Source organism: Aythya ferina, assembly GCF_964211825.1.
Source record: "Aythya ferina genome assembly, chromosome: 7".
Lineage (NCBI taxonomy): Eukaryota > Metazoa > Chordata > Aves > Anseriformes > Anatidae > Aythya > Aythya ferina.
Genome location: NC_140302.1, coordinates 23,807,358 through 23,819,441, shown reverse-complemented (window position 1 = coordinate 23,819,441; position 12,084 = coordinate 23,807,358). Strand labels below are relative to the sequence as shown.

Below are 12,084 nucleotides of genomic sequence, written 5' to 3'. Positions count from 1 at the left end.
GCCAGAGGCTTTGCAAAGAAGCTCACGGCTCTCACAGCCCCACACAGGCCATTTCCCCCATATCCAGAGCCCAGCCTTTTAGGACATTGGTCTCTGCAGCTTTTTGCTTTGGCCATCACCTCCTGGAGCACGGGAGGCAGGGTGCTGGGGGGTGTCACCACCCCACACCGGCCCCTACATCCCTTTCTTAACGCTGCTTTTTTCCTCTTTGTTTTACTTCAGACCATTTTTTCCCCACTTCTCAAGGCTTCACTTTCCCAAAAGCCCTGCCCCGTGCAGCCTCCCTTCACCCTATTAGTGCTTCCACAAGGAACCCCATTTCCCCCCCCCCATATAGCTGACAGAGGCAAAGACATACCAGCGGTGTGCATAGCGTGGTTAGATTTTATTGTCTTTTTTTTTTTTTTTTTTTTTAACCCATATTATTATTATTATTATTATACAAAATATACAGACTGGAGATGCCAAGCGGGTCGTGGGTCACCATGCCCTGGGGCGAGGGTTGGGGGGGGTCACGCCATGCGACTGCAGCGTGAGGGAGGAGGCATCTGCTCCATGGTGGGGGGGACAGGAGGGGTTGGGGTCGGGGTCGGGGTACCTGCCCTCCCTCCCAGCCGGGAGCAGGGCGGTGAGATGAACAACGTGGCAAATGAACCTAAAAAACCACAGCAATGTCTGCGAGGGCTGGGCCAGGAGCGGTCCCGGTGGGGGTCAGCCCCATAGCTCAGGGCCCTGTTGGGTGCTTTGAGCCCTGACACCAGGGGCTCGGCCTGGGTGTGGGGCCCGGCCAGATGCTGGCCTTGCTGGCCCCGTCCCCATCCATCCCAGCTGCCCCTCAGCTGCTCAGGACACGGGGCTGGAGCAGCAGAGCTTGGGCACGTCCCCAAAACCCATGGGGTTGCACAGAGGGGTTGGTGTGGGGTCATTAGCCTGTAGCATCCCCATCCCAGATAGGATTTAGAGGTGTACACGGGCAGGACAGGCTCACCTACGCACACCCAGCTCCCAAGAGCTGTCGGTGACAAAAGCAGGGAGTCCCAGCACCCTGCTCCATCCCCAGTCCCCTTCTCCCCCCACCAAAACCCTAACCAGGTCTCCCAGGAGCAGGGTTTGCTGCCCACAGCTCACGCTGTGATTACCCCTGGGTGGGCAAGGAGAGGGACAGGAGAGCAGGGTGGCTCCTGTCCCACGTACAGGACATGGCTGGGGCAGGGGAAAAGGGGAAAGCTGAGGCACTGATGCCCGCTGCAAGACTCTTTATTAGTTCCTAGACAGTGGTGCTTTGGGGTTTGGGCTGGAGCCAGTGCTGGGGCTCCCGGGGAGGGTTGCGGTGTGGGGGCCGTGGCTACCCGGGATGCTGTGCACAGGGGAGCCCCTACAGCAGCATTCCCTCCGGGATCGGGTGCAAGGATGCTTGCCCAGGCCAGATGCATGCCCTGTGCCAGTCGTGCCCACACTCCAGCGCCTGGGGGCACCTGCGTGGGGCCCCCCAAGGAAAGCAGGGATGGCCCAGGGGGAGGGAACGTCCCGGTGCCGACCACGTCTCCGGGTGGCAGCGGGGAGGCTCGAAGGAGAAGTCGAGAGAGAAGCAGGTTCTGGGCCCGGTGGCAGGAGAGCTCGGCTGGAGGCAGGTCCGGGAGCTAGATCACGTTGTCAAAGAGCTGCATGGACCGCATGATGTTCTCATCCTGTGGGGAGGAAGGAGGGGGATTGGGGCACAGAGCGGCTCTTGTGGCAGCTGTCCCCAAACCTGGTGTTACCCCATGGCTCCCGTGGGGCAGCTCTGACCCATGGGATGGGAGCTCCAGGGATTACAGTGTTCATGTTCAAGCTCTGCTAGGATGCCCGGCCCTTCTCATCCTGAGCAGAGCTGGGGGCACGGAGGGGTCCCCCAGGGGACAGTGAGGTGGCCCAGCCCCAGAGCGGAGCCAGCGGTGGCTTTACCTTCTGGCAGGACTCCAGGAACTCCTCGATCGTCACCACCCCGTCTTTATTCCGGTCCATTTTCTGCAGCCAAGCACAGCACAGAGGACATAGCAGGGACAGCTCCACAACCACCCCGAGCTCCCTCAAGCCCCAGGCAGGACCAGGGCGACATATTCTTGTCCTGGCTCCAGCCCTGCTGCTTGCTCGACCCCTTTTCATCCCCAGCACGGGGCGTTCTCTGCGTGCCAGCTTTGGGGCAGGCACCACAAAGCCCCGCTCACCTGGAAGAAGTTCTCCACGTGCTCCCGCGGTGCCTCCTCCCGCATGGCCGGGTAGGTGTACTTGCCCATCATGTCGTAGATGGACTTCATGATGTCCAGCATTTCCTACAGGGAAGGGAGCAGGGCTGCAGGGTGGACACAGGGCTGTGCCTCCGCCTGGTCCCCAGCCCTTTGGGGTCCTGTTCACGTCCCCAAAAGACCTGCGGGGTGCTCGAGTGCATTCCTGCACGTGGGCACCTGCCACCCCAGCGACACGCCGGTGCTGTGGGGTCGGGGGAGCCGACCCCATACACAGACCTGGTGGCAAAGCCGAGCTTGGTGGATATCGGCACCCACCTCTTTGGTGATGCAGCCGTCTTTGTTCAGGTCGTAGAGGTTGAAGGCCCAGTTCAGGCGGTCATCGATGGTGCCCCGCAGGATGATGGACAGCCCGGACACAAAATCCTGCAAGGACGGGAGGCAGGGGGGTGTCACAGCCACAGGGGGGGGCTCAGGGGTGCTGTGCATCTTTCACCCCACACAGAATAATTATTTTTTTATGTTGCTTTTCACCATTTTTCCCAGTTCCTCAGGGAATTAAACTCCCCCAGCACCTGTGAAGCTGCACGCCCATTTAGGCAGCGCAGCCCGCGGTACCCAAAGGGATGAACCCCCCCCCCCAGCCACCCCCCAGCCCCTCCTCGGCTCACCTCGAAGCTGACGGAGCCGTCGTGGTCGGTGTCGAAGGCATTGAAGAGGAAGGTGGCGTACGTGCTGGAGTCTGGGGGAGGCAGACAGTGAGGGGAGGTGCCGGTACCACGGCCCCGGGGGGGGGCACGGGGATGGGGAGCTGCGCTTACCTCCCTGTGGGAAGAACTGCGAGTAGATCTGCTTGAAGTTCTCCTCGTTAACGATGCCGCTCGGGCACTCCTGCCAGGGGAAATCACAGCATCACCCCATCAGCACGGGGCTATCTCGGGGTTCCCTTCCCCTAAAGCCCTGCAGTTTCCCCTCCCCTTACCCCCAAAGACCTCCTGGATGCTGCTTTCACCTCCGAGGTCCCCAAAACCCTTTGCAAGCCCTGGGCACCAGCCAGGACACAGAGCACCCCCAAGGACTACTCACGTTTTTGAAGCCTCGGTACAGGACCTGCAGCTCTTTGCGGGTGAACTTGGTCTGCTCCTGGAGCTGCTCCAGCCCCTCGGGGCGGTGGCAGACGGTGGAGAGCTCAAACTCATCCTCGACGCTGTCTGCAAGGAAGCCGGTGGGAGAGAGGGCGACTGAGGCCAGCGCCGTGCCGTGGGCAGATGTGCTTTGCACCGCTCAGGGCGACAGCTTTTTGGGGTGCCCTGCTCGGCCAGGGCCAGATATACACCAGGAGGGGATGCTCGGGGACAGCCTGGGTGAGAAAACGCCCCCAGTGCATCTGCCCCACGGAGCTGAGACCCTGGATGCCCACATGTCCATGCTGCACTGGGATTTGTATCTGCACAAGGGCTGCCCCCCAACCCCAAACACCTCCCACAGCCTTGTTGGGACCCCATCCTGCCCTCTGTGCCCCCCTCTCCACCCACAGCTTCTCCCCATCCCCACAGCACCCCGTGTCCCACTGCATCCCAGGGGGGCACGGCCCCACTGCGGGCACCCCCAGCCATGGGGTGGCTGCGACCCTGCCCCCCAAAATACTCACCTCTTTCCTTTGGGGGGGGCTCAGCTCATACCGTGGGGCAGGGGGACCCCCGGTCAGGCTCTCCCGAAGTGCCAAATGCCCCCAGAGCAGCTTGGGGGGCTCTGTCCCTGCTCAGCCCCCTCCCTCCCCATCGCACCTCCGTCTCCGTACCATCACCGAGCTTCCAGCCACATCCCCCAGCCCTTCAACCGGTGCCAGGGGGGGTCCTGCCACCCCCAAACAGCTCCAAAGCGGGTCCAACCACCATGCATCCCTTGGGAGCCACTCCAGGGCGCTGGAAGGGGGTAAAAACAGCCCGGGAGCAGGCAAGGAGCGAGGTGGGTGCAGAGCCCATCGGATCGGACCCCTCCGGGGGCAGGATTGTGATCCTGACCCCCCCTTCCCTCCCCAAAAAAAAAAAAAGCCACGGGGCAGGGGGGGCGGCAGCCAGCAGCAGGGCTGGGGACACACACACACAAAGGCAAGAAGAAGCAACTTGCTTTCGCTGAGCGAGGGGATGGATTTGGGCCGGCAGCAGGGCAGCAGTTTGAGGAATCGCTGCTTCAGCGCTTTTTTAGTTTGGCCCGGCGGGTTGCCTGGAAGAAAGAAGGAGTCACCGAGCAGAAGAAGAGTTAACGGAGCGGGGCCGCAGGCAGCTCATGCACGCGGGGACGCGGAGCAGGGAGGCAAAGCCCAGCCCAGGCTCTGCTCGGCCTTTCTGCTCCAGCCCAGGACCAACCCAGCCCTGCTGGTCCCATTTCGGAAGGCTCGAGGGCTGAGCACCCGGGACACCCATGGGAGCACGCCAGGGCACAGCAGAGGTGCCCAGCAGCCCAGGGCCAGGCTCTGCCCGTCAGCCCCAAAGCCAAATGCTGGTCCCCGGGGACCTTTCCGCACGGGGCTGTGCAGGATGGAGCCCGAGATGGGATGTGTTGAGCCCCAGCTGGCACCCTCACGGGGTGCTGCACCCTCCCTGGGGTGCAGGGCCGGGTTTGGTCCCGCTGGCCCTGGAGGGCCAAACACAAAGCATGCGCCCAGCCCAGCCGTGCAGCCCCACGTGCACCCCAAGCCCCAGACCCTGGGCGAGGACAGCCAGGAGGGGACGGGGAGCGGGGCTTCTGCCTTTTCCAGGGGTCCCCTTGCTCTGCAATCCCCCCCCCGTGACCCTCTATCCCCCATCCTGACCCCGCTGTTGGCCCACGGCCACGCACCCGCTCCCCGCTTCACCCAGGGCCCCGCAGAAGCCAGCAGACGGCGCAGGATGAGCAGCGCAGGCAGGGAGGGGAGGAGGAGGAGGAGGAGGAGGAGGGGAGGAAGGCCGTGCTGGGCTCCAGCCCCCGAAGGCAGGCAGGTGATGGGGTGGGAGGTGCGAGGTCCCTATGAATTCACGGCTGGGCGGGTGGCACCAGGGGTTTCAGGGGATGGAGATGGCTCTAAGAGTTGGTGGCGAGGGCCAGCACCTTGGTGCTGCAGGACCACGTAGCCTGGTCCCGTCTATAAGTGAGGAAAGGTTTTTTTTTTTTTTTTTTTTTTTCATCCTCTAAGCAGGTATCAGTTGTGCACAAAGCCTGATTTTACCCCAGCTGCTTTTCGGGGGGGTTAACTCGCAGAGGGACATCACACCTTCAGCCTGCCAGGGATGCTCCAGGCCCAGGCCTGTCCCCAGCAGAGCCAAGCTGTGGGACCAGCCCTGGGGATTCGGAGCAGCCCCAGGATGGGACGGGATGGACGGACAGACAGAGGGACACGCAGGAGGGTGGGGGGAAACCACACAGCGAGAGATGCAACAGAGAGTTAAACCGTGGTTGGACTCACAGGGGCAGCAGGTATAGGCACGTGCAGTAGGTCAGGTCGGGTGCAAGTTACACTTTAGTTTGTTATAAAGAAGGAAAAAAAAAAAAAAAGAAAAAAAATAATAATGATGTGGGCATTTTCTTAAAGGAGGAAACCGAACAGGGCACGATTCCGGGGCACCCGGGGCAGGGGAGGGAGCGAGTTCAGCACATGCAGCTTAACAAGGAGAGGGGCGACCGGGGCTGGGGCTTTGCTGTCCTGGCTTTGGTGCCCCCGAGGGCTCTGCTGGGGAGGACACGCTGTCCCCTCGCTGTCCCCAGCACCCTGGCTGTGGCGGAGGACGGGGAGCATCGCCCTGCCGCTGCCAGCCCTGGCACACGGCTCCTTTCCGAGCGTCCCCGAGAGCTATCGAGCGGCTGGCAGGGAACAGCAAACAGAGCAGCAAACAGAAAGTGCTGATGGTGTTTTATCTGCCACGGGAGGCCCGCCGGGTTAAGTGGCTTGTCGCCTCCCATGCATCACTCCATGGCTTCAGAACGTGCTCACACACCCAGCCTGCATCTCGGGGCAGCACCTGGGGGAAAGGTTTCCCCATCCCCACCTCCATGTGCTGCCGAAATGAAGCCTGATGGGCATGGGGACACAGACCCAGCTCTGTGCTGACCCCCAGCAGCTGATGAGCTCCTGGGGCTGGATTCAGGGCACGCTGTGGGGCTGGCGTCCCCTTTTCCCCGAGCCTGGGCTGCTCCCTGGTGTCCCCAGAGAGGAAGCAGGACGTGGGGCAGCCCCAATGTGGAGCCATATCCCCGGAGCCACGGCCACCAGCATCCTCCTGGTGCCAGCAGATCTCCGACTGGGGAGACGGACTCACCCCTTCCACAGCACCCTCCAGCTGGAGGAGACCCTACAATAACACACCAGCAGGCCGTGCCAGAACTCCCCTTCCCTCTCCATCTCCCAAAACGACCAACACACGCTCGCAAGGCGGAGACGGAGCTGCCCCAGCCGCCGGGGGTGCAGGATGAGGCCAGCAGCAGCCCTGCAAATGGCCCTCATCACTCAGCCCTGACAGGTTGGAGCGGAGCAGGGCCCGAGGTGCCTGCTGTGGCCGCGGGGGCCAGGAGGCAGCAGACGGCCATCCATTAGGAGTGAAATCAGGGCTGGCATCGCCCGGGGAACAGTGCCCAGCCTTGGGGTGGGCACCCAGCGCAGTGGGGCAGAGCTCATGGGACAGCCAGGCTGGGATACAGGTGCCAAAGAACAGCGGAGCCCTACAAAACCCCTGCGCAGGGACACGTCCTGCCCCATCCATCCTGCCCCATTGCCCCTATCCCCCTTTGCCCCATCTTCCACCCCGCCAGCACGGAGGGGAGGCGATGCGCAGCCCCTTCCCCTCGCAGCATCCTCAGCGCCGTCTGGGATGGGGCAGAGGGAGACTCCCAAACCCCAAATCATGGCCGTGCAGAGTCTGCCAGCATCTGTCTTCATCCGAGACAGGATCAGAGCTCGGAGCAGGAAGGCAGCCAGAGGAGATGAGACAAGCCGGAGCACTGAGCAGCTCTCCGCACTCCCGCCCGCTCCAGGCACAAGCAACAGGTCCTGCATCCCTCACCCTGATATATTTTGGGGTCCTCGTGCTGGCCTCGTCCAGCCCTGCCCTCAGCACCCACTCCTCAGGCAGGATGAAGGGGCTGGGGGCTCTTTCAGCCACACTCCCCCCCAAAAGCCACCAACCCTACAGCAGTGAGGGAGCTTTCCCCACATGGTGCCGTGCCCCACAACCCTCCCACCCTGTCCCAGCTCCCACACCTCTCCCAGCCCTCCACCCACAGCATTTTTCCCCACTATCTGACAAAGCACCCCCAGACCCCAACACTCCTGGTAGCCTCTGTCCCCACACATCACTGCACCCCAATACTGTCCCCCAGCCTCATGCTCCCAGATACCCCCCTCCCTGGCATCCTGCACCCCAAAACCCCACATCCCAATACCCCTATACCCACCCCAGCATCCCTGTTACCCCTACATCCCAATGCCCCCCACACCCAAGCACCGCAACGCTCCCAAACACCTCACCCCCCAGCCCCCAGACACCCTAGGCTCCCTCCCACACCCCAGTGCCCCCCAAAATGCCCCAAAACACAATAAACCTCCCCTGAGCACCTCGCAGCTCCTGCACACATGCTGTCCTGGGACAGGAGGCAAAGAGCAACTCCACCAAAACATCCACGTCCCATTGCAACCCTGTCCCCATTGTGCCCCTGTCCCCATTTTCCACCCCTGTCCCCATTTTTCGCCCCCACCCCCATTTTTGCCCCACCTCCCCCGGTCAGGTCGATGATGCCCAAGGCGTGGAGCAGCTTGAGGCTGGAGCAGAGCAGCAGGATGATGCCCACCGTTTGCAGCCCCTGAGGGTCCCAGGGTGCCCCATTAACCGGCATCCCCCCCGCCGTGCAGCCCCAGCTGGTCTGGCAGCAGCAGACCTGGCGAGCAGGAGAGGGCAGGGCAGGGGAGGGGAGGGGAGAGCCGCCTTGGCCCTCCCTCTTCCCTCCCCGGCACCCTCCGGGGTCTCTCAGGGCACTCAGGGGAAGGGAGAGCCCATGAATGGACCCAAGGGATTTGGGGCCAGCTCTGAGCCCAGATCCCACAGGCACCGTCAGTCATCTCCGCACCCCCGGCCCTAAAAGCTGTGCTGTGGGGCCACAGAGCTGGTGCCAGTGCATGGATTGTGTGCCAGGCTGTCCCTGCCTGCCACCCCAAAAGCAGTGCGTGGTGGCAGAGACCCCAAAGCCGAGCTCTGCATGGGAACCCCCCCCCCCCAAGCTCCCCACTCACCCTACTAGGATGATACCATGCCCCATCCCACACCACCAAACCCGTCCCAACACCTTCCCATACTCTGAATTTCCCATTTTATCTCCAGCCTGCGATTTTCTCACCTCCTCGTGGCCGAGGGACCTCCCTGCCCCTCCGTCACTGCCACCCCGGCGCAGGACGCAGCCCCGTTTCCAGCCGCGTCCCCTCGCCCCCCTCACATCAGCGACAGGCAGCGAGAGCCCGGCCGGAGGGAATCGGTGTGAAAAGTGATTAACGCGAGGCCGGAGGGGAGAAGAGATTCAACAAGCTAATTACGTCTGGCTGGGCTGAGCGGGACGTGACACCGGCGCACGCCGCAGGCGCCGCGGTCCTCGGGGACGCTCGGTGCTGGAGAAGTGCCCCCAGCCCGGCCCCAGCTGCAGGGGTTACAGGTGAGGGGTTCAGGATGCGGGGCCAGGTCCTGAAATGAGGGCACAGCAGCTGCCATACGTGGCTGCCCCGTTGCATCCCTCTTTGGGAGCAGCTCTCTCCTGATTCAGCCGCCAGACGCTGCCCAAACCAGCTGAAAACCCCTGGGAAAGGCAAGGCAAAGGGAAATCCCTGGTGCATCCCAATCCAAGGACCCCCAGACTTCAACCTGGGGCACCCGCAGCTGCACCAGGCTGGGATTTGGCACTCCAAGAACTCCCCCAGCTGCATCAAGCTCTCACCGACCTCTCCAGGACCGTCCAACCTGCCAGGATCGATGGCACCCTGACCCCCGGGGACCCCTGGCACCGTGCCCCAAAGAGCTGGTCCTTCCCCCGGCCAGGGCACTGCGCTCCTGCCAAAGGCATTCCTGGAAAGCAGGAGGAAAACGGGAGGAAAGCAGGGCTGGGCGCAGGGCTGGGCGTTCTCCAGCACCGTGGGGATGCTCCAGACCTCGCAGCCTGGATGCAGACGTGGTGTATGGCCCCATCCTTCTCTTCCTCCCTCCCCAGAGGGATTTTTACCCTCAGTTAGGCACCAGGAGGGTGCTCTGGAGGGGCTCAGCATCTCCCCAGCCCCAATTCAGCAGCACCCAGCCAGCAGCACCCCGGGGAGGGCCACGGCCAGCACACCCCATGCTGGGGGCTCTCCAAGACGACCCCCTCCTGCCCACCCTGGGGCACTCATCATCCTGCCACGTACAGCCTGCAGCTCCATCTAACAATCACCCGAGGCTCGCTTACGCAGGCTTACCCCCAGCCTTTTATCTGCCTGCCCAGCCCTCCTCCCAGCCAGGCCCGATTGCTCCTCGCTGAATTATTGATATCGCACTTGGGGAGCCAAAAAAAAAAATCGATGGTGTTTTTCTTCGCCTGCCCCTCCCTAAGCGTTCAGCCGGAGCGGGCTTTTGGCTGGGGCTGGGAGCAGGGCAGCACCCAGGGCTGGGGCCAGGCTGGTGGCACAGGGCTGTGAAGAGGCCTGGTGGTGATTAACCGGCTGATAAACCACACCGGGGCCGGCACCGACCGCCCTGACCTCCCGGAGCGCAGCGCACCCATGGGAGACGGCGGTGGCTGCGTCCAGCAGGCACTGGGTGTGACCCCAAGGGGGACGTGCAGCTGGGAATGGGTTGCTCAGGGCCTCATCCCGCTGATTCTGGGAGCCCACCAAGGATGGAGACCCCCCCAGCCTCGTCCCACTGCCCTCCGTGGTCCCCCAGGGTTGGGGACAAGCTCTTCCAGAGCTCCAGCCCCAGCCCCCCAGGACAGCACCAGCACAGCCTGGGCACGGATGAGACCCCAGAAATGGGGCAGGGGGGGCCCAGCCACAAGCCCAGCACCCCCAGGCAGGGGAGGCAGAGCCACAGGCGGTGTCGATGGCCCCGAGCAGATGGCAGGGCCCCATATCCATTAGCGGCCCCGAGCCATTAGTGTAGGGTTTCAGGCTCTTTGCGGTCCCTGGGCTGTCGCTGCCAGCCCTGCACGCTGGTAAACAACAGCCAGGCAGGGGGCTCAGCATTTCCCCACCCCAAAAAAACCCCTTGGGACGATCCCCAGAGAGCAAAGCGTCCTACCTGCCACCTCCCGAGCCCAGGGAGGGGACCCAGCTCCTGCCACAAGGCGCAGCACCCAAAGCGCAGCACCACAACCCAGCTCGGCGCCCAAAATCCCAGCCCTGCCCCGATTTTCTGCCTCTGGAGCAGGGCGTTCCTCGCTCCTGCCTTCACCTGCTTGGTGATGGAGCAATGGGTGCCAATGCGGGGCACCTGGGTCCCCCTCCTGTCCTTAGAGCGGGGCAAATCCCCGTGCTCCCCGCTGTCCCCGCGCCGCACGGTGACACACCGAGGGTCTCAGGGGTGTGCCACCACCCATCCCGTCCCCTCTGGAGGATGCAGGACCCCTCCCCTGGCTCGGACAGGCAGAGTCACTTGGGGGGCACGTGGAGAGTCCCCAGGGGACACGGGTGCACAGCCAGCAGGGTTGGGACCGGGGGGCTCCTCTTTACCTCCCCCATCCCCAAAACAGCAGGGGGACACCCCTCTGATGTCCCCCCGTGTCCCCAGAAGGGCCAGCACCCCCCGCCCCGGTTACCTTCCAAGGACACGGGCTCGAAGAGGCCGAATTGCTCCAGCACCTTGACGAAGAGGACCAAGACCACCAGCACCGCGATCATCTCCAGGCCTTCCAGGTTCATGGTGGGGGCGTCTCATGGCCCCGCGCCCCCCCTGGCCCCCCTCACCCCGACGCGGCGGCCGCCAGACCACGCATCCCTTGGGGACCGCTGTCCCCGGGGGGGGTTGGTGGCTGTCACCCCTCTTTTTTGGGGACGTCTGGGGCTGGCACGGGCGGCTCCGGGAGCTGGGAGCCAAACGGGGCCGTGCCTGTGTGGGAGAGCGGAGAGAGGCCAAGCTGGGGGGAGGTGTGGGGTGGCGGGCCGGGGGGGCAGGAGGCATGCCCTCCCATCCCAATGACACCACCGCCATCGATTTGCTTAATGCAGTTGCTACGGAAACGGGCCGCAGATATTAAAAGGCATTCGGTTCCCGGGGGGGGGGACACACACACACACACGGTGGGGACAGGACGCTGGGCACCGGGTAAACATCCAGGATGGGGATGACTCAGGCTTGTCCTCTGCGCCTCTCCCCATCCCATCCCGTGCCCCGTGGGGATCGGCACCCCAAAAACACAAGGGGAGGCAGGGGCTGCCCCCGCGTCCTCCCGAGCCCTGGGGCAGGATGGAGCCGGGGCACGGGGAGCCCGAGGGACCCGGCCAAGGTCACGCAGCGGCGGGCGGAGGAGCCGGGCGTCCGAGTGCCTCCAGCAGGCAGCCAGCGGGGCTAAATTTAGCTGCCATGCATTTTTTACAGCGTCCCAGCCCTTGCTCCAAGGGTGGCCCGGTCCCACGTGCGGGGACGAAGCAAGAGCAGCCCCGCTACTGGTGGGGAAAGCAGGGAGCGGGGCTGTCCCCCAGGAGCTCGCCGTGCCATGGGGATGGATTGGGGTGGGGTGGCCGTGCCCAGGCTATAGGGCAGCCCCCTGCCCTGTTATAGGGTCCTTCCACCTCCTGAAGGTGGGACCATGGGGAAAACATCACCAGGGGAACCGAGCGGCTCCGTGCCACCGGGCTCGGCGTCTCCTCCAGCCCCAG

The 12,084-nt window shown here is 63.7% G+C and overlaps 1 protein-coding gene across 4 annotated transcripts in view; it reads right to left on the bottom strand.

The window, feature by feature from the left end:
- Positions 1–384: 384 nt before the first annotated feature.
- Positions 385–12,084, bottom strand: part of KCNIP2 (potassium voltage-gated channel interacting protein 2) — a 29,110-nt gene continuing 17,410 nt past the window's right edge. For 2 of the 4 annotated variants that reach the window (XM_084526659.1, XM_084526657.1), the window contains exons 2-8: positions 3,312–3,436; positions 3,047–3,116; positions 2,897–2,967; positions 2,544–2,651; positions 2,208–2,312; positions 1,945–2,007; positions 385–1,688 (exon numbers count right to left, since the gene is read on the bottom strand). In XM_084526659.1, the coding sequence (XP_084382785.1) occupies positions 1,641–1,688; positions 1,945–2,007; positions 2,208–2,312; positions 2,544–2,651; positions 2,897–2,967; positions 3,047–3,116; positions 3,312–3,436 (590 nt within the window). In that variant the 3' untranslated portion in view covers positions 385–1,640. Of the gene's footprint in view, positions 1,689–1,944; positions 2,008–2,207; positions 2,313–2,543; positions 2,652–2,896; positions 2,968–3,046; positions 3,117–3,311; positions 3,437–4,351; positions 4,452–11,024; positions 11,143–12,084 lie in introns of those variants that run through there. The other 2 variants (XM_084526656.1, XM_084526658.1) reach the window with 2 other exon arrangements.